General features: G+C 38.9%; 1 protein-coding gene across 4 annotated transcripts in view; it reads right to left on the bottom strand.

Annotated features, from left to right (window-relative positions):
• AP2A2 (adaptor-related protein complex 2, alpha 2 subunit) overlaps positions 1–25977 on the bottom strand; it is a 52249-nt gene that overhangs the window by 25864 nt on the left and 408 nt on the right. For all 4 annotated transcript variants that reach the window (XM_010562571.1, XM_010562570.1, XM_010562572.1 and 1 more), the window contains exons 2-4: positions 12457–12525; positions 2752–2894; positions 1924–2117 (exon numbers count right to left, since the gene is read on the bottom strand). In XM_010562571.1, the coding sequence (XP_010560873.1) occupies positions 1924–2117; positions 2752–2894; positions 12457–12525 (406 nt within the window). The remainder of the gene's footprint in view (positions 1–1923; positions 2118–2751; positions 2895–12456; positions 12526–25977) is intronic.

The raw sequence follows: 25977 nt of genomic DNA, 5'->3' as shown, positions 1-25977 counted from the left end.
GTCAGCTTGCTATCACCAAGCATGCAACCCACAATTCTATTCACCTTGCCATCCATGCTGCTGGCACAGAAATGGACTATTTTAAGAGCAGCCTGATACTATTCTAGTTCAGTGAACTCCCTTTCACAAAGTGGTCAATTAAGCATTTTGTATGTTGCACAAAAAGCTAAAAAAATATACAGAGCATTAGCACTGAAAGTTTTAAGAGGCAATTTATACTGTGCAATCTTGGTTAAATGTTCAGAAACCTCCACATCCCCAGTAGAAGTTCAGTCCACCTATTCTTCATGAATTTACCAGTTTTCCACAGGATCCAATTGTACCTCGGTTAAAATAAACAACAAACCAACCTATTCCTTCCCTCCCCATCCTCTCTCTCTCCAATGTACATTCAAGCAAAGGGAGCTACACTAAAGTTTCAAGTGTAAGTAACTGCTGATTCTGCATGGGTCACTTAGATATAACATATACACATACACGTTTTATATATATTCTCTTAGAAATGCAGAAGAATGAGGCCCTGAAGGCTGATCGCAGAACATAAACACAGCTCAGAGTTCAAACAAGTCTGAACTGAAGGTGCTGCGCTCTGTCTATGATTGATAACCCTAAGGGAAATTTTTGGAACTTTTTAAGGTTAGCTTATTAAAACCTGTGACTCATCATTGCAATGTTGTTTCCACCATGCTACATGGAGAATAGCACCTGGCAAGGGCAGTGCAGGACAGGACAACAAGCCTGACAGGGCTCCAGAACGTGTCACCTCTAAACACGCGCCCTTGCATAGGGAATTCCATGTCTAAGAAAGGTAGAATTACGGGATAGATTCTCCCCCATTTCCTCTACTAGGCCAGACCCATACTGAACATCAGGCGCCAGCTGCTTATTCTTCTTTTTCTGGCCCATACTACATTTCAGCTCTGCAAAACAGTAAGTGTTCAAGTGTGGCGCTATAGAGACACTATTTCAAAAATTCAGAAGTCTTTCCTAAGACTTTTGCCACAACTAGATATCACGTTATATCCTTCCTCTTGTCGCCAACTCAGACAGTGCACACAATAGACACAGTCAGAGTTAGCGTTGCATAAGCAAGCACAATTCCAACGTTTGCAGGCTCCAGTGCTTGACATTTAGAGTATTAATACAGTTCTTGCACTTTTTTAAAACATGTTACTTTTTTATATTCATGTAAGACATCAGTTTGTTATAAAACAAGAACCATGCATATTGTAAAACACTTAATATCCATAAGAGTTTAAATGTTCTGTTTGCACTTGGACATTTTAAGTTTCAAAATAAATTAGCCCTGCAATCAAAAGTTTCATTTTAGATTTACTTAACTAGAGTTCCAAACATTTGCCAGGTCTGTTTAGAGACTCCTAGCTATACAAAGGTAAAGTCAGAAAGTTGGTGGTGACTATTTGCCATTTAAAGCAATTGCTGTTTACATGGCTAGTAGAGGAAGAAAGCAAGCTCACACAACAGAATATTCTCACATTCCTTATGAAGTCAAGACCATTTAAAGAGCAGCTTCAGTTTATAACAAAATTTGTAGTATAAACATCTGTTTAGGTTCATTTATTTGTTCTTTGCATCAGGAGAGATAAAGGAAGTAAAACATACACATTTCAGGGGAGTTCACTGTCACACATTTAAACAGAACAGAAACAGGATCAAAACGAAGCTGTAAAAGCCTATTCAAGATACTGATATAGTCTTAATTTCCATGTTGTATTTGTATGCTTATACAAGCAATGCCATGCTCAGGTATATCAAATTATCTGCAGTTACTGGAAATTGTCACTATTTGTACTGCAAGCCCACAGCTGTATAGCTTTAAGCATGGGTTAAGCTGCTGCAATGGAACCGAGTTGCTGAAAAGGCTTATCGGTGTTATATTTGAAGGAGGCATGTCATACCTACCCAGCTACAAGTATTTTTGGAATTTCTCCAGCAAATGCTTCTGCCATCTCCCGGCTACCCACATTAGCGATACAATGCAGAGCAAGTCCCATGAAGGTGGGGTTGCGGCTGGCCAGATCATTCTTGATCGCATTGTTTATTAAGCGAATCAGCTCACTGTTAGAGTTCACTAGTACGGAGATGAAGAGATATCCCTGTGATTCAGAAAAAGGAAAATGAAAATCGAATTTAGCTGACTTAAATTATGTTTTCTGTTAATGCCACAAGTAATTCTTTGGGACATACAGTTATGGCAGAAATAGCTATTTCAGCAGAAATAGTTATTTAGATAGCAGAGCTAAGGCTAGAAAGATTAAGTGAAGTAAACAAAAATGATAAGTTTAGTGTTACCCTAATTTATCAGTTTTTAAGTGTTCCATCAATTTCACCATATACTCAAAAGATCATTTTAAATGAATGGGAGCAAATCAAGAACTTGGCGTATTATTCAGACACTAGTAGGTTACATGTATCTGATAAACACAACCTCACCTAGAAAGATTTCAAGGGACATTCTGAAAATTACAAGGTTATTTACCTTTTAATGTAAGACTCAAGGCAGTTTCTTAACGACAGTAATAATTTTATGCAGAGTGCACATATCAGCTTTTACAATTAGTACAAGATTCCCTGTGCACAAAAGTGGTTAAATTTCAGAATCACTGCTAGGTCCAAAGTAAGGCTTTAAGATGGGGTCAGGGGAATGAAGCAAAGTCCTTTACAGACTATCCAGCTGAGGCAGAATATTAGACAGAATAGCTTATCTTTTATAGAGACTGAATTACTCACAATTTGTTTCTCTGTATATCTATTGGAACTGAGCAAGTTTACAGCCTCCATGTGACCAAAGTCAATGTCATGCCCCAGGAGAAAGATGAAAAGCAGTTTGCAGACATATTTTTTCTTACTGTAACCATCCAGAGCCTTGTCACCTGGAAAGCAAGGAAACAAAGAACAATTAAGCCTGTATTGTTCCTATACCTGGCTCCCCCACCCCTCAGTTCTACTGAGGTACCCTCATCACATCTTACAGTAACAAGACTTAACAGCTGTACCTAGCACAAACTGAGTTGTACTGAGGGACAAACTGAGGGTTCAGCTATTGCCATACTTGAATTTCACAAATTTTAAGTGTATTATTTCAGCTTTTATTCACTCTACAGCGAGCAAAAAGCTAAATATATCCACTTCTCTGACTTAAAGGACTGTAAGTCTTCACATCATTTTTGTGCTAAACACATGAAAGTTATCACAAACCATCATCAACAGGTGCCAGACAATCAAACAACTCCTGCATTTTAAAAAAAATTATTCCCAGTCATACAACACAGGTAGCTTGTAGCTCTTCCTAATGATCTGAGACAGAAAAATGCATAACTCTGAAAAAGCTGAGCTGTTACTGAATCAACAAGACATTCACATGATTAAATATTTATTTACATCTGAAATTAATTTATAAGGAAAAAATCCACCAAAACCTGAAGCTTTTAGTGTTAATTCCATTTCCCATTATCTAGATCCTAAAGGACAGTCATGACGATGCTATCAGCTAGTCCCTGAATTATCCTGCTATGTCCTTGAAGAATTTTCTTGCTAAGAGGCAGTACATATGTGTTTACTCAATTTTGGTTTTCCTGTTTCTGTTAAGAGCAGCTATATGTCTACCATACAAGTTCTCTTGTTAAATCAGTTATCAAACCTTTATCACAGTAAAAGGTCTTAACACACTTCCTGAAGTGCACCACAGTAAAGAACTCAGTAGCAACAAAATAAAACAGTAAGTCTTTTTAAAAAGATAGAATGATAGAGCCATATCCCAAAGTACTGAAAAAAACCACATGAAATGAGAATACCATGAGAGCTTTAAAGCATTTGTAAAATGGAAGTATTCACAATTATTTCAGTTTTAGAAGAAAAATGCACCCTAAATAGGTTTAGCCTTATGTTGTAGGACTGCTGTATTTTAGAAGCTTGTAAAAGCTACATGGAACAGTACAGCAGCTTACAGCTCCTCAGGCAGACAACTTCTTTTCCTGAAGAAAAGGGCATGTGAACATATACTTTTTGCACAACATTCTCTCCCTACCCCAAATCAAGAGATAAAGGAGTATCCACTAAATCAGGCAAGCCTGAATGCTAGAGAGTTCAGTCAGGGTAATAAAATTTTGATAGATGCTGCTGCCTAAAAGGCTATATAAGCTCCTTAGCCTCTGCACTCTGGGCCCAGAATAACTAGTCTGTCAGATCAGTGTGTATTCCTTAGTGATGGGCAAGTTCAGCCAGAATAGCACTGCATAAAGTAAAGCTTAAATAAGATATCCCTAACTCATTGCCCTTACCAAAAAAGGTCAAAGCTGCTTTTTTTAAAAAAAAAAACAAAACAAACAAACCACACTTCTGATTTATGTAGTATGCAGCTAAATATTTAATACAGAATCTTAGTAGTATAGAAGTTTCTCCTTCGTCCTTCTCATCCACTGGTGCAGAAGCAGGTTTGATTTCTCATGTCACATGCATCTACAGCTCCCATAGATTTCACGCTACACTCACTGACTGTATAAAAACAACAGAAACCTTATCACTATAAGCTTATAGTTTGTGAAGGAATGAGCACTACCATCAACGTATGAAGCCATGTAACATTAGTGAACTAAGAGAAAGCATACTGGCACGCTGAAGTAGACAATGATAAAAAGTTATGCCTACAGGCTGCAACTATGCATTTTGGGGGGTTGCTTTCTGTTTCGACTCTAGAAACTTCTATTATTTAGTTTTATTTCAACTGAGAAAACAAATTTAAACACATGACTGCCATTTTAATATGGACATGGATACCCTTCAAATCTGAGTCTTTAGACACCCTTCGTTTGAGGGTTTTGGTTGTTTTTGGTTTGTTGTTTTTTTTTTTAACCAGCACAGACAGCATATCAGTTACCAACAAAAAGAAGCTTTACCTTCAAGCTATTTTTGTGCTGTGCAAAGAAAAGTTGCCTTCAGGTCCATACCACCAAAGCCAATACACGTCACATTTTACTTAGATACATGAAGGAAGTGTTATACTGAAGATACTCATGACAGTGAAATGCTGCTATACTGGATCCTCTGACAACAGCCAGCTCTGCAGAAAGCTGCCCAAAGACATGTTTTCTTTAAGTCACACTTACAGTTTGCTGCCATAACACTATTTTCCTGCTGAGCCAGCAAACAAATCCAGGGCAGTATGCTTTACTAGACATCTGAATTAACATTAGGAAAAAACAGAGGTAGACATCCAGATTTGGGGGGAGAAAGTCTGAGGTTGGTTTTTTTCCCCCCTTCTTCGGAAGCAATATGGCCAGAGGGAAGAGTAGATATTCAGCATGCCAGTCTATCTGCTGTGGCCTTCAAACTATGGCTTGAGCAGCAGATAAAGAAAGTCTTCTGTATTTATAACAGGGGAAATAATACCTCCTGTTATATTATTTTCCCAAGAAAATGGTACTCAAGAGCAGAAGCTTCTTCCCATCCCATCACGGTAGGGAGATGCAGATCAAAGATAGCTTCCTTCCTTAGGAGAGGCAAGAAAAAAAAATTACAGGAAAAGGCAAAGTGACAGCTTTAGTTTTTAAACATTTTTCAGCTGCTTAAGAAAAGTTTCTACAAGCTCTTAGGATCTGACTTTCAACTGGTCTTCTGCACAAGATCTGGAAGGAAAAGAAATAATCAGTGAACAAACCAGGGGTGCGGGGGGCTATTACTTGGCAATAAGAACATGCCAACTCATGACATGACAGCTGTTTCCAGGTGACTGACTAAAGGAACAGGTGATGCTGGATACCATTACCAGATACTATTATGATTCACAGAAGGGGACACTAAATAAGCTGAATCCATTTTAGTCAGTGTTCCTCTACTGGATGAGATCTACACAGTTGAGGACTTGCTATGGTATTTAATAGCATTCATACAATTAGTTGCTTCTCTGAGATACAGATACACCAAAAGGCATCAGAAAGCAGCTTTCACAGAAACTTTACCGTAAGTGAAAACCCCAACCAGTCTTGGAGACTGGAGTTCCTAGGAGTCCAAGAGATTGAACTGCAGCTGCCTGTTAGCGTACAATCCATCAGCAATACACAAAAGTTGCAAGTATAAACCCTATTCTTTCATCTTCTCAAATGATGCTGGCGTTGCCTTTGTGAGATCAGAAGAGAAGAGGGAGTATAGAACACTGCAACCCAATTGCTTAATGAAGAACATAAGCAGATGAAAGTATGTATACTCTGAACCACACTGACTTTCACAACAAAGTATTTGTCATGGTTTGGCAATTCCTTTTTTCAGGTTTAGGACCCAGCTATTTAAAGCATTAGATCCCTCCAAGATACCAGTATTTTAAGAGCTCAGATTAGCAAGGTCCTTGGATCTTGGGGTATGTGAAGCATTTTTGAGGGAACTATGCCATGCAATCAAGCTCAAAACATATCACCATCCTACTTAACAAGGAAAAAGCAGCTTCTTTCTCCGTGTGCTACCAAAGAATATTGTAAAAATCAGTACCTGATTTTTTAAGACAGACAACACTTTTTCTTAAGACAGAAAAATAGTTTACTGACTGCTTTCAAAAGCTTCTGTCCCTTGTTATGCAGAACTGGTCAGTATGAAGGTTCTCAATAACAGTCAATCTTATAAACTTAAGCCAAGTAACAGTTACTAGAACTCTTCTTTAAAGCCTTTAGTTCCTAGCAATAATAGAACATCATTGTTTTTTTCAATTGCTGTGCTAATTAAATAATGAAATTTTAAAAGAGCATTGCAGTCAAAGGTCTCACTGTAGTTGCCTACCTCCAGCTGTGTTTTGAAGAAGTCTTTGATTCAGATTCTTATTGAAATTTCAAGTTTAACTATGCAATTCCTCTCCCTCCCAAGCAGCATTTACAAAGAGTTATAAAGGTTCTATTTTAAACATTACTAACAAGTCTCATTGCTTAAGTATGTGCTAAAATAGTACAGCTTCCCCCAGCTTCAGGCAAACATCCGAATAAGATCAGAAGGAAGTTTCACGTGTTCTTTTATCTTTACTGCCATACACAATCATTTCTTTTAACTCAGCTCATTTTTAAATGCTTTTGGGAACATTTGCAAGTACTGCAAATCAAGTCAGCAGAAACAGGAAGGATTCAGAATGCACGTCAGCAGGTTTTGAGCACAGTGGGCATTTCAAAGGCTACTTGCTTTCCCTGGAAAGTTTTAGTCATTTTTCCAAGAAAGAAATTATTAACAGCTGATCAGCAAATGGTACTATTATTAAGAAAGAATTACTACTTCCACATTTCTGTGCATCACCTCTCTACCATTTAAACAGGGAAGTTTGGGGTTTCATTGCTCATAGATCTCTTTCACACAGCCTTCCAAAAAGGAAGAAATAAGGCACAAATGCATTATGAGACCCTTTGGTTCCCAGGCAGCACCTGCTGTCTCTAATTTGGACTATGTGTTAAAAAACAACAGCTGCTTTTGTAACTAATTCATATACTCAAAACCCAGCCTGCTGCACAGCTACAGAGCCTGCTACCAGTCAGAGGGGGCAAGAAGGCAGTTTAGTCCTGCGGGATGTTCACTGTGGGGTAAAGGGTAAGAAAGCCTGACAAGTCTCACTAGCATCCAGATGGTTGATTGCTATCTCAAAGACAAGACAATCTTCACTTTAAAAACTGCAGCCATGGCTTAAGCAAAACAGAATGGACAACACCCTTAAGTGTTTCTTCCCATTCGGTGTGCTTCCTTCCTAGGTTGACACTGACCCATGTTCATGCAGTTGACAGCAATCCAGTGCTATACTGTATCAGAAGGCCTACTACTAGCTTAGAGGCTAAGAAAAATGAAGTGCATTTTATGAATGCATCTACACCTTGAGACAAGATTTGTCTTTCCATAAGAGTGACAGTCCAAGCCCTCTAAATGCAAGGCTGAATATTTGTGTTAGACAATCCATACAAATCCATAAGCTAAGCATTTAGTTACCATACTACTACCAACAGAAGAGAGTATTACTAGAGCAGCCCTACAACTCAGGTGATATTTGAAGCCTGGTTTCACTTCCAACAACTCACTTTGTCAGTGAAGACACTGTATTATCTTACTGTTTGATTGCCTTCACACATCTCTTAGATGATCAGAAGACAGTGTGACTAACCAGACCCATCGTAAATATAAAGACTACACTTTCACAGCCTGCCAGGAAAGCAATTTACTGTTACACAGCTACTGTTTAAAACAGGTATTTAGAGGTTTTCTTGAACTTCCTGCAAAGGGTTACTGTGTAGTTTGGGACAATAGAAAAGGCTTGCCTGAATTTGGGAAAACAAGTAAGCTGAAGTAAAAAAATAATTAGATTATCAACTAAGAGATTATCAACTGACATTGGGGTACTTCTGCACAAGCCAAAAATCTGTAACAGAAACCCTATTAAGCTATCAGAACAAAACTACAATCTAATGACAGACCTGGAAAAAAGAACAAGCCTGAATCAAGCAGGGAACAAATTTCCTTTGACTGCAGGAACAGCTTATAGATTTGTGGGCAGTTTCATTAGTACACAAATTCTGCTCTGAGAGATCAAAATGACACAACAAATTAATAAACCAGATATTTTTTCTTTTTTTTTCCCCCACTCATTTACAAAGCAATTACTATGACAGCCAGACTTCTAGTTGGACTCAAGCATGGGAGTAAAATCAGCTTACAGTCTAAACATGTAAAACAAAAGGAATAGTATTTCTCCACTTCACACTTAACTCCTACAACTTCTGCTTTACTACACTGCTGCAGTTTCTCTCTACTATATGCATCTTATCTCAGTTAATGCAGAAGCATTTAAAGCAACTGTCAAGGACACACTAACCTCAGAAATAGAGCTTCCTCATGCTGAAACAAGAGACAAAGTCACCTTAAGTACAGAGATTCTAGATTCCTTCTGAGCTTGGAGCACAGAACCCAGATCAGAACCCAAAACCATAGCACACATTCCATCAGTTCAAGAAAAGTATGACTTTACCAGAGACATGCAGTCTCATCCCAGCCTGTTAAGTACAAGGGTACTTTAAATAGCAGGTCACCCAAACATAAGGCAGGTAACAGACTTGCTGGCTACTTGCATGATAGAACAAAAGTAGAAATACTTAGCCTCTGTCTGTAACAGTAGAAGAATGTATCTTGCAAGTTACATGGGGTGGGGTTCTAGACACTGCAACAGAGTATGCTGAAGAGCGTAAAGGTCCAGAGGAAGGGAAGGATACTTGTAGTATTCCAGTCTCTTATGCTAGTCTCAAGCAAGAACATATCCATGTCAAGAGGGACTACTGCCAGCCTTGCTTCTTACAGTCAGACTTTTCCCTGGTTACAACAATGCAGCCAGTCCAACAGCTGCATCTTTGGCCAGGTAATTAACCCAGGGCACCAGTATTCCCCATTATTATTTAGCAAGGGACTCCATCTTAAGTTCACAGTCACACATTTGTCTTAATCCAAAATATTTAAAAACACTTTAAGAAGTCAGAGCTACATAAAAAGAAACTGAGTTAAACTGAATGATCTTCACTTAAACCAAGAATAAAATGTATTATGAAGGTCTGTTTATTTTTATACAGCCCTTCTGCAAGGAAGAACCATGCAGCACAAAGCCCTTGTAGAACTTCTGCAGCAGAAAGATACACAGCTATCACCTCCTCACACTCTCAAGGCCCCAAGCAGTTACACACATTGTCCAAACTCAGCTTCTTCCAAATTGTGACATTTATGTTTAGTTTTCCTTCAGGCTACATCAAATTGTCTTCAGTTACGTAATATTTTTCACCTAAAATCCATACAAATTCAGTAATTAAGTAGCCATAATGAAGATCAGCTTATGGGAAGGTTTAGTCACCTTTCACTGAAGCTACTGAATGAGCACGCACTGACATTTATTCAAAACTATTTAAACTGTGCTTAAAAGATGCTACAAAAGGTACGCAAGCTGAAGTTACTGTACTACTTTGCTGAAAGCACCTCCATTCTCTGATCACTGCCTGATTTGTGGTTCTACACAGCCAAGGGTTCCTATGATCATTTCTCCCCCGCATCATGATTAACCAGAGAAGAATTTACTGTGCATGTACTTTTAATTATTTTTGTATTTAAGCCACAAAATACCTTGCAAAACTGAGGAACAGAACTGGACAGGCTTTTATGAACACAGCCAAACAGTAAGAACTGGACTATATCCCTGCAAGTCAGTACTTAAACAGCCTTAACCATTATGAACTTTTCTGCAATTCCTTATTGCATTCCTTTACAACAGCAAGTTTAACTCCAGCAGTGAAGTGAGCAGGTCTGACAGAACCTTCTTCATGCTTCAAGAACACTGGAACAGACAGCAGGCAGCAAGGTTCTACAGCAACTTCAATAACTTTAAAATTTTTTGCCTTTTCAAGTTTTCAGACCTTCACTGCAAACTGAAGACTTAGTCTGTTCCAGTTTCATTAGTGAAAAATTGATTAGGTTTTGCAAACAAACTAAAGCTTGCCCATCAATCAAATCAAGATAAAAAAGGTGGTGTACCCTGAAGTTAAGTTGCTGAAAGAACTAGATTTCTGTGTTAGGGTGACCGCAGCAAGGTTTCCAACTAGGCATTAGCCTCTAGTTGTTCTTGATCACAGAAGGGCATAGGTGGAATAATTGTTAATATATCTACAGATCAAGAGAAAACAAGCAGTCTTTGTGGCTGTATCTTCCAGATTAATCAACTTAATGAAATTAGTTGAAACAAAGTAACATGAAACTTGGACTAACCTCTTAAGTGTACAAAAACCTCTTAAACACTTTTTAATTAAACTCAGTCTCTATCTGGAAGAGATACTTAATTCATCTAGCACAGATCTTGCTTGGAGATTAAACTGCTTTATTTAAAAGTTACAATTTTATGCTTATATTTACTAGGCAATAAGATGATCCCCTTTGATCACACAGCTGGAACTAAGAAAAATGGCTGTTACTCTTGTGTGCAGGTTTCTAGCAGACCCTTGAACTACGTGCTAGTTGCTCAGTGTGCATGCATACTTAGCACATGAAGGCAGTATCTGCTGGTCACTGTCTGGAAAATGGACACAAGTTTAGACTTTGATTGGGTGACAGAGAACAGTCTGTAGAACAGGCTACGCAAAGCCTGCTACTTCTGGCAAAAATCAGACCAACATCAGTGTTAGATGGAAACTCTGCAATGAAAAGGAATCGAAAAAACGATGTGACAGCATAGGGAGGTGACTAAACAAAAGTTCCTTTTTCTATTTACCCTAGAAAAGCAGCCATTAAAATTTCCTCAGTTACCCTATCACTGAAGTTGCAAATCTGGATAAAGCATACTTGGATATCCAAGAGAAAAACGTTAGCACAGAGGCATGTGATGACTTCTACTTTAGAAGCATTTCTTAACTTTTGAGTGTCTTGCACTGTGGTCACCTTTTCCCTTCCAAGCTGTTGTTGACACTCAAGTTTTTGCAGGTCTTCATATGCCTTTAAGAGACATACCACTTAAAAAGTAGCAACAGATCGCTATGAAGTTCAGGAAAGTTTTTTCAGGCTTTGTTAATGCACTGAGTTTTCCAAAAGGACACAGACTAGTCTAAGTCAGGATAGATAATTAAGGTAAACAGGTTTAATGTGAACACAGCAAATTCTGAAGCCGCTTATGCGACCCCCACACTGCAACACCTTATCTAGCTACACACACAGCCCCGTATCTATTTAAATGGAACGTTTGCCACAGCCACTACTGCTAGAACTCTATTCAAAAGCATCTCAACCACCCCTCAGAATCTTTGAGGCCACATACACAACTTGAATACAGTTACAGCATGAGTTTTACCACGTGTTGTTTAAAAGTTAAATGCCTCCTGGAATGCATGAGGATGGAATTAATCACTGCATATCTTTTGTTTCATATGAGTAATTTGTATTGCTGTTGCTTATGGGAGTGGTCAAGATGTATGGCATCATCAACTACATATTTTTATCTTAATTCTGCTAGAAGATAGTCTAACCCATTACTTCCCTAAAGGGGTCAGCAAGGAGCAGGGAGTGGAGAGAGAGAAGGGAAGGAGAAGTCTAAACAGATACTGTTTTACCAGAAATAACTACATCCACCCATGTTTCTTCAGACTAGTTCACAGCCTTCTGGAAGAAAACAGGCTGAGTAGTTACATGGTAAGGATGCAAAGTATTAGAAAAAGTTTGTGAACCCTAGCTCAATTCTTTGATATAGGAGGGACTTTTCTTCTGTTATGGCCAAGAATCACAGGACTGTCAGGAAGTTCTGTAGTTAAGAGAACATTTTCAATAGTTATTCTAACAGCCTGCTCTAGCATTTTGCTTCCATCAGCAGTTGACAAAAAAGTCTAAACATGTAAAAACAAAACAAAAACCCATAGAGAAATGTCATATGAGGAAATATGTATAGTTTAGTATGATCAAGTCACTTACCTTTAAATTTTGACCGAATGTTTGCTAGTTCTTTATTTATCCTCTTTATCTCCGCTTCTTTACTTTTGCCTGAAATCAAAAGAACACACATCAGGATACAATGCTTTGGACAGCCCTCTGTCATGCTAAGCTTCTTTCCACCCAAAAATGCCGTGTGGACATACAAACATCAGGAATTATTACTCTCCCTTTCCAGTAGTAAGACTAGATGAAGCTAAACATCACAGAGGTAACTTAAGCATTGCTTTATAGAGGAATTTGAGAAGCTAGAAGGACCTCCCTGTTTCAAGAAATTTTGCAGACTTTAAATGGTATCAGTTGCATACAATTAATCTGACATGCCTTTATTACTGACTTTCACAAACGCTTCAGTTTTTCTATTCCTTAAACTGGCAAGAGAAAACTGAATTTTACTTTCAATTTAATTACTAGGTTGACAGTTTGATTACTAGGTTTGCTCTGAAGGAAAGAGTCTCCTAAACACAATCTTACAAACAAACAGCTTGTGTTATTCCTCACCCTAAGGACAAGCCAATTTACTGCTCCTCTATTGAATGGTCATTCAGTTCAACAGCTTTAAAAACATTCTTAAGACACACTGAACAGGAAAAGCAGTAAACTTATGAGTAGCCCAAAGACTCAAAAGACCTCAGACAGATAGGATACATGCCCAAGTTCAGACTTTCAAGATGCCCCATGAAAGTCACTTGAAAAAACAGAAATAGTTAAAATCCACATTTTTTTTAGGTGATTTTACCACCTTAGGCTTCTTAGTACAGTCTATATTTCATATCAACTTTTGATTCCAAGAATAATTATTAGGATTTCTAGTGCCAAATCAAGTTAGATATCCAGAGAAATAAACTGCAGTTTAAAATCTGATAATGCAAGCTTATTCAAGTAATACTTGCATAGTTCAAACCAATGCAGCTTATTACTTTTTAGCATTTTAGGTTTTGGCGCTTGAGATTCTATAGAGGTCTGGGTCCATCTCCTACATGAGTGAGCATGGTAGGGTAAAATATCCAACTCGGGCATTATATTCAGTTGCATGAAGTTTGAAGGAAGCAAATAAAGTCCACTTCAGCTATACAGAACTAGCCATCTAATTGCATTGGAAATTCAGACCTGTACCTACTCAAACTTTCAAGCAGTTTCCAAAACATCAACTAGCAGCAGAAAAAAACAACTTCCTTTACTCTTCATATCACATATACTTGGCTACAAGGTTATGAATAAAAGTCTCTTGGCGCTGTTTGAAAATGATCCAACCTTATGAGTAGTGGGGATCAGATGCCCTGCTTTCACACCCCACCTTCCCCCACACCACTCCGATCACTACAGCCATGTCAGTGCAAGGAGGGTATGTGACAAGGCTTGAAGACCAGTTCAGGACCAGCATCCTGAAGCACCTCCAAATCTCACCCCTTTCTTCCACACAACTCACAGCATTTAAACATCCTACTACATTTGCACATCCAAACCTCCTGTGTCACCCAATGACTCTTAATCACCCCTTTACCATTCCAAAGATGATCTGACAACAGGCCAGATGAAAGGTGATTAAGTAACTCAAGGAAACAAGTGCCTCAGGATAGGTCAGTAGCAAAGTGTAAGGGAATCCCATGCCAAATACAAATTAATCCAGATTTTGTAATTTCTTGATTTAGACTCAAAAAAAGAAACTGAAGTTATGCACTTCCAAAACCAACTCTTGCATAAGATGCAGAAAACTGGTTTGTATTAATATGCCTGTAATAATGGCCACAAGAATACAAACATGTGGCAAGACTAGCACACTGTACAAATGAAAACAAGTTAGGCCCAAAAATACAAGCAACTCTTGGATTTGCCTTGTCATTTTAACAAAATACCTATAGATTTGCTTAAAATGGAATTTTTCCATTCTACAACACTGTCTTATAAGGGGCACTGCTCAAAACACTGAAGTGCAGGGTGCCTGGGCAGGTGCTCCACATGGTAAAAAAACCCCAACTTCCCCCATATGCAACCCTGAAAAACTGCTTGTACCTACTTGTCCACTTAATGCTTTTAAGAAGTTAAGCATTTGCAGAGCTCAAGAATTCACGATACCTGTTCTGAAACATAACTTGTAGTTGCTATCTGTAAGCATCTTGGGTTTCAGATATAGCAGGAGATATGTCCACAGTTTTAATTCCACCTAGAAACTCCAACTAACCTCTAAAATGACAAGGTGGAGATCACAGTATACTTCCATCAGTTTAAGATGCATCTGTTGGGATCACAAAGTTTAACCAGTTTTCACTAATACATTATGCAACATGAGTTTTCTTCTAGTTTAACATGCCAACCTAAAGTAACCTGGTTTTAAAGCAGTAACACTATTTACTCTATAAATAAGCAGCAGCTCATACAACCTGAGGCTTGAAGTGTCTTCTACTATAGATTTTAGATTTGTCTTAATTGGATTAGATTATTTGTCCTGTGCACATGGCAGAGATACCAAAGCGTTCATGTCCAAGATACTTGCCAGCGTTTGGAATTCACTACTAGACTGAAGCAAGGCTTTTGCTCCTGGGTCCACATTCCATGAAGAGGGCCACAGTAACATATGCCAAAAGGGTGCAAGTGTTTATGTAAATAAACACTCCAATTTTGTACACTACCACACTAGCACTCTTTAAAAAGACTTGAAAACACTTTTCATTTTCAGCAATTCATCTGCTCCAGATGAAAATTTTCATTTTTAAAACTATTCATTTCTGTTCCCTTTTACCAAGTGAAGAGCGCATCTCATTAAAGTGTTACCAGTGAGTCTGGAGATTTTGTACTTCATCTAGATTAATAGGGCAGAGAACATTGACCTCAGTCTGGGATATTGCCAACCCAAGTAGGATATTTAATTACCTAAGTTTGGAAGCTAGGTCCTTGCTCTCTATATCTTTAGGTTCTGTTTGTAAGGAAAGCACACTGCAATATTTACTTTGAATTATTAGCTGCTGTTTCTCTAACCTCAACAATAAGCACTGATGTTAAAAACAGTGGTAGGAAGGGGGAACAAGAGTAAGTACATGTCAGCCAGTTTTTCTTAACCCAAGACAAAAAACAATGCCATCGTATTTTATTTTTTTTTAATCACCAAAACCTCTGGGCAAACCTTTCAAGCAGCATTATCTACCCGTTATGCTCACAGATTATCAGTTACTGCTAGAAACTGGATTCTTTGTGTCCTAAGCAAGCAATAAAGCATTAAGGGAAGCCTGACTAAAATACTTCAGGAATTTGTGAAGTCAGCACCTTTGGTAGAAATGGACTGCAGCCTCAGCAACACAAAAAGCAAAATCCCACCCCCTGCGCACACAGCTGTAGCAGTGAGTTGACAGGAACACCCATATTAAACAGCAAATTCACATCTGAAGGTTATTCTCTCAAAGTTAAAAACTTGCACAGCATATGAAAAGCCTGTTTTGAATAATTCTTTCAGGCTGTTCTATTTTGAATACAGTATATAATCTCATCTAGAACTCAACCAAACATAAATAGCATAGCAACTAGCTAGTGATAAAAGTTTGACTCCATACATTGGAAATCCAGTTGAAGGATTCAGTCTTAAGTTGTCTCCTTAACACTGATTACAGTCTACACATGCCTGAAATTGGAGTTTTAGAGAGCAGCACTAGTACATTGCATGTTGAATGTCACTGAGGACAGTCATGTAACAATGCTTAGGATAACTCATGAGTTAAAACCAGGCTGAATTATCTAAAAACAGATTTCCTGATCTCCAGCAGTTATGCTGCATGGTAACCTTATTCAAATTTAATTTATTGTTTACATTGGAGGACAACAAAGTAAAACAAAACCTCACAGTGGCAGGTAGCTTTGGTTTGTTCCATGTACATGGAAAAAGAAAATAGAAGTATAAAAAAAAAGGACCGATTTTTAGCTAGATCTTCTGTCCCACTAGGGAAGGGGGAGTGGGAAGGGGAGCAGGGCTGTTAAAAGAAAATGGGTTTGATTAACTGAGAAGTTTTCATCACATTACTCAGCCATGGTAACACTCACTGAAGAATTTCTACATGCACATTTGATTTTTACCATCACTAGAAACACTTAAGTAACCTTAAGGATGGTTGAGAAGGAAGATAAGACCACTAATGACGACAGTTGAAGGAGTACTGTGCTGCAGAACTAGAGGCTTACAGTTCAAAGCTTGCAAAGGCAATTGCTCTGCCTCACTTCCATGCTGTTACACAGCTCCCAGTTTCAAGAAGTTAGAGCTGTATTCCAACAAAATATGCTGTAGCCAAGCTATTCAACTTGGCTAGGCTTAATAAAGGTCATGTCATGTGTACAAACTGATGGGTAGGCCAGTATTTAAGCCAGAGCACAAGATTATGTTCCACATTGGTTCAGGCCACATCCTTCTCACTTTCACTTATTCAAGATTTTTCCAGTTTAGCAAGACTATGATTAAATATCCATAACAAGTTATTAAAAGAGGTGATTGCAAACCAGTAAGTTTTGACTATTTTGCAGAAGAGTCATATACTGTTTATAGCCTTACAGCCCTAGTATATGACTGCTGTTAATCTTCTCCTAGATGAGTACCTGAGCAAACAGATACCCAGCCACAACACTGTCCAAGGCACTTATAGAAGTGATTACTTCATATTTGGCAGTTTGCCAGGCTTCAGGCTCCACTGTGCTGCGTACTGCCTTCATTAGGCAAGGTAAAATTAGTCTGCAGCACACCATTATCTTTAATTACCATCTTGTTTAACAAAGATAGACTGGGGAACATCAAAAGCCATCCAGATCTTCAGAGAGCCAATTACTATTCTTAAATCTCCCAGTAGTCCAGGCTACAGTCAGAGTTTCAGCACTGCATGAATAACACCTCCATATCTCAGTTTGGAGTTTTGTATTACAATCTACAGAAGAATGAAAAAACAAGTTACAGGAAAGGGATCTGTTAAGTCCATTCATTTGAAGAGAACACTTGACATACCTCAATACTAACTTGGCAGCAGGGTTGCAAGAGTGAGTGAATGCTTCAAGGTCGGAATTAGTGGGCTGCTTGCGACTCACTTAGACAGTGACCTGCTCCATCAGGATTAACTTGTTGCTATACTGACTGTAGACTGCCTAAGCCAAGTCAGAGGCACAAAGTGCTATCTGCTGGTTAACTAGAACCACTACAAGTTCTTAGTTTTCATACAAACCATTTAGAGTCTGGTATGTTTCTTACCAAGTCTACACAATTATTTCCTGAAGGAACAGAGAAGCACTTTTCTATACAAGTGTCTACACAAATACTGAGCAGAGCAGATTTCTGCAGGCAAGCTCTTGAGAGACAGGTGTATTGATAACATTTAAAGCAAAAAAAATTGCTTCAGAAAAGTTTAGATGTTCCCAGTACTCATCTGGCACCAATCTCCTTATGGCCAGCAGCCAGTGTAATTGAGCCCACCCAATAATTCCTTTATTTTGAATTTATGCACAGGTCAGAACTGTTATATTGTGTTACCTCCTAGCCTTACTTGCCCTGTGGCCATCTGACAATCCTATGATTACAAATATGCCATTATTAGAGTGAAGAACTATAAAGCATGTTGTGTAGGAGGCTCTATTAGCATAAGAAAAAGCTTGCCAGCATTCTGTCACGCTTCTTGAAGGCAAGTAGTAGTGATGGTTACTATTTGTGGCACTACCATTTGTCTAACAGAACATGCCTCTCTGTTCACATTCAATTACCGAACAGGACTTGAAGACAGGACAACTCCAGTTCTCCGTTTAGGAGAGCAGTAATACAAATAGTGCCAAGGCTAAGAGCAGCAGCTTCTCCCCTGAACTCCGTAGTGGCTAGGAACACCTACTTGGGAAGAACAGAGTTCTTACACAAAAGATAAATTCTCAGTTTAAAAGATGTTGTTAAGATGTTTTCCTTGACAGCTGTGAGTCACTGTTTTCCAAACATAAGAATTTTTCTGTTTTGTAGTTTTCATTAGCCTCTAGGTTAGGAGCAACTAAGCTGATTGGTAAATTAAGTGGGAGAGACACCACAGTCAAACTGCTACTAACTTCCCTTCAGCAAAATATGTTGATATATTTTCATAATCAGTTTCATTCAAGGCTATACTTCTTAAGACAACAATTCCATACTGTTCCTCAGCGCTGCTTTCCTCCTGGCACACATATTCCTGCTACTATCTTGTACTGCTGCAGGTCAGATAGGGAGCCAAACAGCTGAAAGTAAGATTGCTTTATTTAATATCCAAAGAGGAACTCATACCAGCTTTACTACAAGTGATAATGCCAGCAGAAGACAGCAGAATACATGATGAGGTAGAGAGCAAGTTCACCTCATTCACCACCCAAACACGCTGTAGCTGGCATAAAGCAATCAAATTACGCCCTTGCCTTTCCTATTGCTAAAGCAGACTATAAGCATGACGCTAAGACTACAACGCATTCTTAAACCCTGCTGTCAGGGGACAGAGAAATAAACTGGTTGAAAGAGGGGGCCCAAATCAAAACGAACACTAACATCTCTACAGTAAAAATGGTACTAATACTTATAAGAACATATTCACGCAAAAGTAATCAGTGCATCCATTCTTGTCTTTGTGAAAGAGCTTTTACAGTACTTATATCTCATATCAGCAAATTAAACCACTACTTTTACTTGCCAGCAGGACAGACACTCATGTTACAGCTCTAGAGTATAGATTAGCCATTTGCTATGCAGATCATTAGCTTCATGAAGTAAAACACCAAACCTATCCTCCACCTCTCCACTCATCTCTCAGCCACTTATTTAGCACAGCAGGGAAAAAGGCCAAAAGGGAGGCACGTTACACAACAATACATTAGCGTGGTCTGTTTCCTGTATGCCTGCCCTCACATTATGCGAGTTTGTCTGTGTAAATTCCTTCACTTGGCTAAACTATCTAGATTAATACGATAGAGGTGCAAGATGCTGGTGCTATTGTTTACAAACTCACTGTGCAAATAATCTAAAGAGACTACTATAAAATACTGTACCTTCACAAGATGGTAGTATGGCTTCAGTTTTGTTCAGAAATTGACCGGTTCAAGGCTGCAGACCAAGAAGCTTTTTGCTTAATGATGTATTAACATCCTGTTATGAACAAAAACATGAGTGCATGCTGCCCTTTCACAAGATATGTTTGATCAGAGGAAAGAAGTGCCTGTCATGCTGAAGATCACAAAAGGCACAAAGGCTGTTGAAGACTTATGCCTTGGGACATCCCATTGTGATTAGATATCCATCACTACAGACAAAGAGATCAGTGACCTACTGATCACATTTAAGAACTCTGCAGAGTACATTTTCTAATATTCTGCACAGTAAGTGAACTACTATCCACAGAACTGACTCCTTCCTCCGGTACGCTGCTAGAGATTTGCCCCTATAACACTTCTTACGAAACAGCAGGGAGTCACAGGCTTTACTGTAACCCAGTAATCCGTTAACTCCTTGTCCTCATAAGGGAAGGTAAATAAATGCAAAAGAGTACATAGCTGCTTCCAAATCCTATCACAATTCAGATACTCTAATTGCAGCAATTTAATACAGTTTTAATAGTTTTAGGTGCCTACCATGGATTTTTTTTCTAACTAGGCACCACAAGTAAAGAGAAACACTACAGCTCTAACTGTGAAAGAGTTTGAGGATTAGCTAGGTAATAGGGTCTAGCTTAAGACCAGATCTTTCCCCAAATGAACTGAAAGCTTACTGAAAGCTCCTATCTGAGTGACTTTATGACCTATAGAACAGCTATTTGGCAGTTTAGCTGACAAAACAACATTGACTCCTATCAAAAGAGAAGCTTTAAGCTAAGATATGCAAAACCAGAAGTGCAAGGTTAGGCTACTACATAAAGCAGCTCTTTCTTCCTTGACTGAGCAGCATTTAAGTAGTCATTTCCTTGAACAGTATTTTCATGCTGTACAGTTACACTCCCTTCAACAGGGTAAGGCAGTATTTGCACTGATTCAGTACAAGTCACTGTGGACCCTTTTCTACCTTAGTTCACATTCAAATAATAGAAGAACAGTTTGAAGCTTATCCAAAGTCTCCTAGTTTAACTACCACTTCTAAACTAGTATTTCAGGGGCCTTAAAAAAAAATCCTGTATCAGCTCATTAATTGATGCAGATACATAATGGTCTCTGCAATAGTCCTTAGCTTCCTCTTACCAGTCCTGATGGGCAGCCTTTATCCAAACGATTTCAAATTCGGCAGGTATTGTATTTTCCAGTGTATCTGATGTAGAGGTTGGATGTCACATGAAAGATTCTATCTCTTCACTGCCTCTCACCTATTAATTATCATCTTTGCCTACTCTACTCTTTTCTCAGCCAAACATGCACAAATTCAGTAAGTGTAAAAAACCCCAAACAAACACCCCCCACCCCCCCCAAAAAACCAACAAACAGCCCCTCAGAGTTTCATGAAATGACCAGAAGACAGAAAAGCCATGGGCAGAACACTAGTTTCGTTTTACACATCCTCCTCAGATTAATCTCATGCTAATTGTGTTTTCCTTAAATCAATCTCCTGCTAATAGTAGCAAGTGATGCAAGACTTAGTGCTCATGCTCTCGCAGCTTTTTCAGGCTAGAAACTGCCTATATTAGGTGAGTGGCCATAACCTTGCAAGAGAAATAGGAGAGCAAATCAAGATGCCTTGCCTTCAAATTTCTTCAGAGATAAGAAATCCAAGGAATACAAGTAATGAAAAGTAACCGACTGTCTACAGAAGTAACTCAAGTCCTACTTTAAAACTATACCCAATGCAAATAACTTATACCTTAGAGGAGCAATGCAGTAGCTTTAGCCTACACACTGAAAGCTATATTACTGACATACAGCACTAAAACAAGCTGTAGGTGCCCAACTCACCCTATGTGAAGTTTATTTTACTGTGTGGCTGTTCTCATGGAGAACAAATAACTCTATACATACCCACGTGGTGCATGCCCCTCCCACAAACACAGGTAATACACTCCATTATCCACCATCCAGTCAAAAGGGTGATCATCATATGATGAATTTCATGCACCAGCCTTTTTTAATCCCCACTTGCTTATCGGTAACCTGATACACCAGTCCCAATTCAGTGAAGCAAAGGTACTGAAGTCAGACTTCAAGAGGCTTCAGCCTCTGGACACTCTTCCTGTCCAGTACAAAGAAGAATTAATGCATTAATTTCTATGAGAAGAGATAGACCTTTAATATATCTGTTGGGCTTTATTTAAGGAAAAAATATAGCCAAAGGAGAAAGGAACAGTATCTTGGAACAGAACATATACAGAAACATTTGGAGAACAAACTAAAAGAATCCCTCCTCCCTCTGTCCAACTTTTAAGGTGACACTGAAAAGGTAAGACAGTAATCTAAAGTAGTAAGGGAAATGAAGAACTGTCTTGTCTGCCAAGCCTGTGGCAAAAGCAGCTTTTGCCTCTACATAGACCCATTTCATCAACACAAGAGTAATGACTTCCTGATTTTACAGTGGAGGAGGGGATTACCAGTAGTACACTTAATATTGTCATAGAAACTATTTCTACACTGCCACCTCCAAAAGAAAGGAGAAAAGCAACCTTTCCTAGTTTTCAGGTTGAATAGCGGATAATATCGTTGTTGCAACAGAATAGGTTGAGTGACAAATGACTTAAGAGCAACTTCATCACCAGATAAGCATAAAGCCATAAACAGACTCCTGATGAAGTATGTCAGCTAAGACAGCTGGAGAGTTTATAAAGCACCACCTTGCATAAGCCAAATCACTTCAGCAGCTCTGCAGTACATAAATAGTATGTTAAATCTTTTTTTGTGTAAGTATTTCTTGCAGGAGTCCATGTTCTTATAACACATGGGGATTTTGTTCGGTTTTGGTTCACAAACCACTTCACCCAAGCAGTGACAAGGACTCTTCCTGACCTGAATTCCTAAGTCTGGATGGCACTTCACCAAACCACAGGATTCAGAGCTTTCCAGCTCCACTACTACCACAATCTATTTTACAGCATAGCAACACCTTGCTACTTTCTCAGTGGGACACATTAACTAAGTGCTAATTAACTGGGCTATCTTAACCAATACTTCAGCTTTCAATCTATAGTTTTCTTGTTTCTTCTCTGGTGTCTACGAAAGATAAGCTAAAAAGTTATTTGCTATACTATTTCATATATGTTATAAAACAATCCACCTGGGCAAGTTTCTAGAAAAGCCCATACATCTACTGGCAAGCTGTCATGCATCTAAAAGAGTTAGTTTCTTAAAAACCTCTTCTTTTTTCTGCCATCTGCACCAAGACCTCTATACAGAAAATACAGAACCTACAAGAAGCTGCCCTGAAACAAAATCCTGGAGAGCCATCGGGAACTGCAGGATAATTTATTTTCTTATACTACCAGATTTTGAAAATTCACTTGATAATTGTGTGAATAAAGAACATTTTGCTTTGAAAACGTCATGCAATATTACAGTTTCACAGAGACTAGAGCAAAGCCAAGGCATTAAGCAGCACTTTTGCCCCTTAATATGTTTTACAACTGCTGCAACAAGTAGTATGCTGACTTTTCATTTAAAAAGAAAAGCTTTACAGACTTGAGAAATCAGCATATTTTAAGTAGACTTTAAAAAGTCACACAGAAAGTAATTCTTATATTCAAAGTCATATGGGGCATAGAAACATTTAACACACAGATCAAGAAGTTTAATAGATAACCCAAGTGCCAAAAATATGCCTAACCAACAGAGACATGACAACCAACCTTTTAAGGACAGACTGGCAGTGCAAGCTGTTTGTTCACTCAAAATCAACTAGAGTTTTAAGCACTGGAAACTGCTATCAAGACTTTTTTTGAAGCCTTGTGAAGGAAGACAAGCATCACTCTCAAATGAGTAATATAATACACTTGTAAGAGAATGATGCATTATTTAGTGCTGCAGACATTGTAGGTACAAATGCCCAAGAAAGAAGACTTGATGTAAGAAGATTAAGCATTTCCAAAGGTAGACAGTCTAAATTTACATAAGTATCCCCCTGAAGTTTAAGTTATTTTATTACTTTGAAATCACATGCTGTGCATCCACCTGAGCACAGTTAGCACACAACAACTGCATTTTCATTTTTCAACAACATCTATAATGCAGATTCCTTACCTGTGCAAAACCTTTCAGAAAAAAGCACATGCCGTGTTTCACCATTACTCAATCTGGAAGGGCTGTAGGCAAACTAAAAACATCAGGCCCTTATGGTAGTATTACAAAGGGATAAATGAGTCCAACAAAGCCAAAATTAGGACTGAAATTAAGAATATCAGCAAGCATTTTGCACATCAGTGCAACTGTCAGATATTTAACCTGTTTCTAGCCTTAAAGTTGGATTAAGAGCTACACTTGCTGTCTAGCTTCCCTCCCATGTCAAAACAGGAACATTTTCTTAGATTTACAAGTCAAAAGATTCTGTTCAGCTAAGCAGCTGTTACATTTTGTTCTTGACAAATATCTAGCTCCCCACTCTGAAGAGGGAAAGATGGAACTTAAGCCAATACCAGTGCCTGCAAAGCAGAGTCTCTAGAGAGTACTCTCAAGTATTTTGGGGAATCTTAGTCACCATACACCAGCCCATGGTTAGCTGGCAACACTCAGAGCTCCCTTAAAGGAAAAAAGATTCAAATACCATTAGACACCTATTTGGAAGCTGCATAGACCACTTACTAGTGGGAACTATCAGCTCTTTTACAGCTATTTGGAAGATGTAGTTACTTTCTTCATAATGAATATGAGAAAGATACAAAAGCAATTACAGCTCCCAAATAGCTGTCTGGACAGGGACAAAACATTTGAGAAATATCAGTATTTGTTTAAACAGTGAATGTGTTAACATTTTATTTGTTTCACAGCCAGGTTACATCTTTGTCACTCTTGCTGACACTGAGAGCATGAGAGATTTGTTGTCCAATCTGGACAGAGAAGTGGTTGTTCCATCAGAGTTCCCACAGTGCCTATGCACTGGCAAGCTTATGGGGAAATCAGTAGTTAATTTGTTCTATGCTACTACCTTCAACCTTGTTATTCCACATCTCTAAACACAGGTTAGGAACCTAAGAGATTGAATGTTTCTCTTGTATTCCCTTCTACTGAATTTCACCAAAAACATGAGTGGACAAACGTGTTAACCAACTGCAAGACATAAGAGACACTGAAGAACAAAATCATACTACTTCTAGCTAAACAAATGAAAAAAGTTACTAAAAAAATGGCGAGTAGATACAACAGCAAGTCTTAAATGCTAGGACACCAGCACAGAATACCAGGGCACTAGAAAATTTTCAGTAAATAGTTGGGCCAACCAAACAAAGCACAAGAGCATTCACGTAACCTTGAACTGATACACAACACATTTTATAAGCCACCTTCTACACATACAAGAGTAAAGTCTGAAGAAACATAAGGACCTGCAACTCTGTTCTGAAAAAAACATTGAGACAGCTTCTGCTGTTAAGGAATATTAGCAACCTTGAATTTTACATACAAAGCCCCTGTTTACATGACTAGAAGTCCAAATCACCTAAATTTAGTTTAACAAAACTCTGCATTTAAACAGTATCATTTTAGTGGTATAATTTTCTCCCCAGCTTTTTGTACTAGAAGTCATCAACATGAAGAGTTTTCCAAGCTGGTGTGGTTATCCCAATACAAGCCTAGTTAGATCATCACTATTTGCATTAAAATACCCTCCAAATCCACTTCCATCTCAGAAAGGAAACCTTACTGCCATTGCTTTTAAAGTAGCCTCAAGTAATCTATACAGACACACAGGTGGACAAAATAGAGCTGTTTCATCACACCAACCACAGTGACCTTAGCCCTTCCCCAGGCAATTCCTGCCACATCATACACTTAGATCTCTAACTCAGATTAATATTAAACTGCTATCACATGCAATTCTCAGTGAAAAAGAAAAGCTGAGCACTGCGGTGTGCCCCCAGACATACACCTTCCCCCCCACACACACACCAAGCAGCAGCAGATTTTACTCCTCCCCCTGTGCTGCACACTCACAAGCATGCTCCCCCTTCATCCCTCAGGGGAGCGCTTACCCACACCCCTCTCCATCCCATTTCTTAATTACACAGATCCTAAGAGCTGATTTCTGACAAAGCAGAATTTTAAAGCCAATTTAAGCCAAGCCCAGGCATACCCACAGAAGGCCCTGCTCGCAGGCACCCTTACAGAGGCCTGCTTTCCACCGGTGACGTTTTGAACTGAAAGCCGTTCACGGATTTGGAAGCAGACCAGACGCTTCTCTCCGGCCCACCACAAACCCACCCGCACCCCGAGCACACGCCGGCTTCGCTTCAGCGCCTTATAAACAAGGACGACGGCGGGCACCAGCCTCCCGGCACCCCCTTCCACCGGAGCAGCCGCCACAACACCCAGCACGCCCCCGCAACGGCGGGGGGGGGGGAGAGAGAAAAAAAGCCGAAGCAAACCAAC

This window comes from Haliaeetus leucocephalus, unplaced genomic scaffold, assembly GCF_000737465.1.
Source record: "Haliaeetus leucocephalus isolate CR32 unplaced genomic scaffold, Haliaeetus_leucocephalus-4.0 Scaffold161, whole genome shotgun sequence".
NCBI lineage: Eukaryota > Metazoa > Chordata > Aves > Accipitriformes > Accipitridae > Haliaeetus > Haliaeetus leucocephalus.
This window is presented reverse-complemented; position numbering and strand designations above follow the sequence as displayed.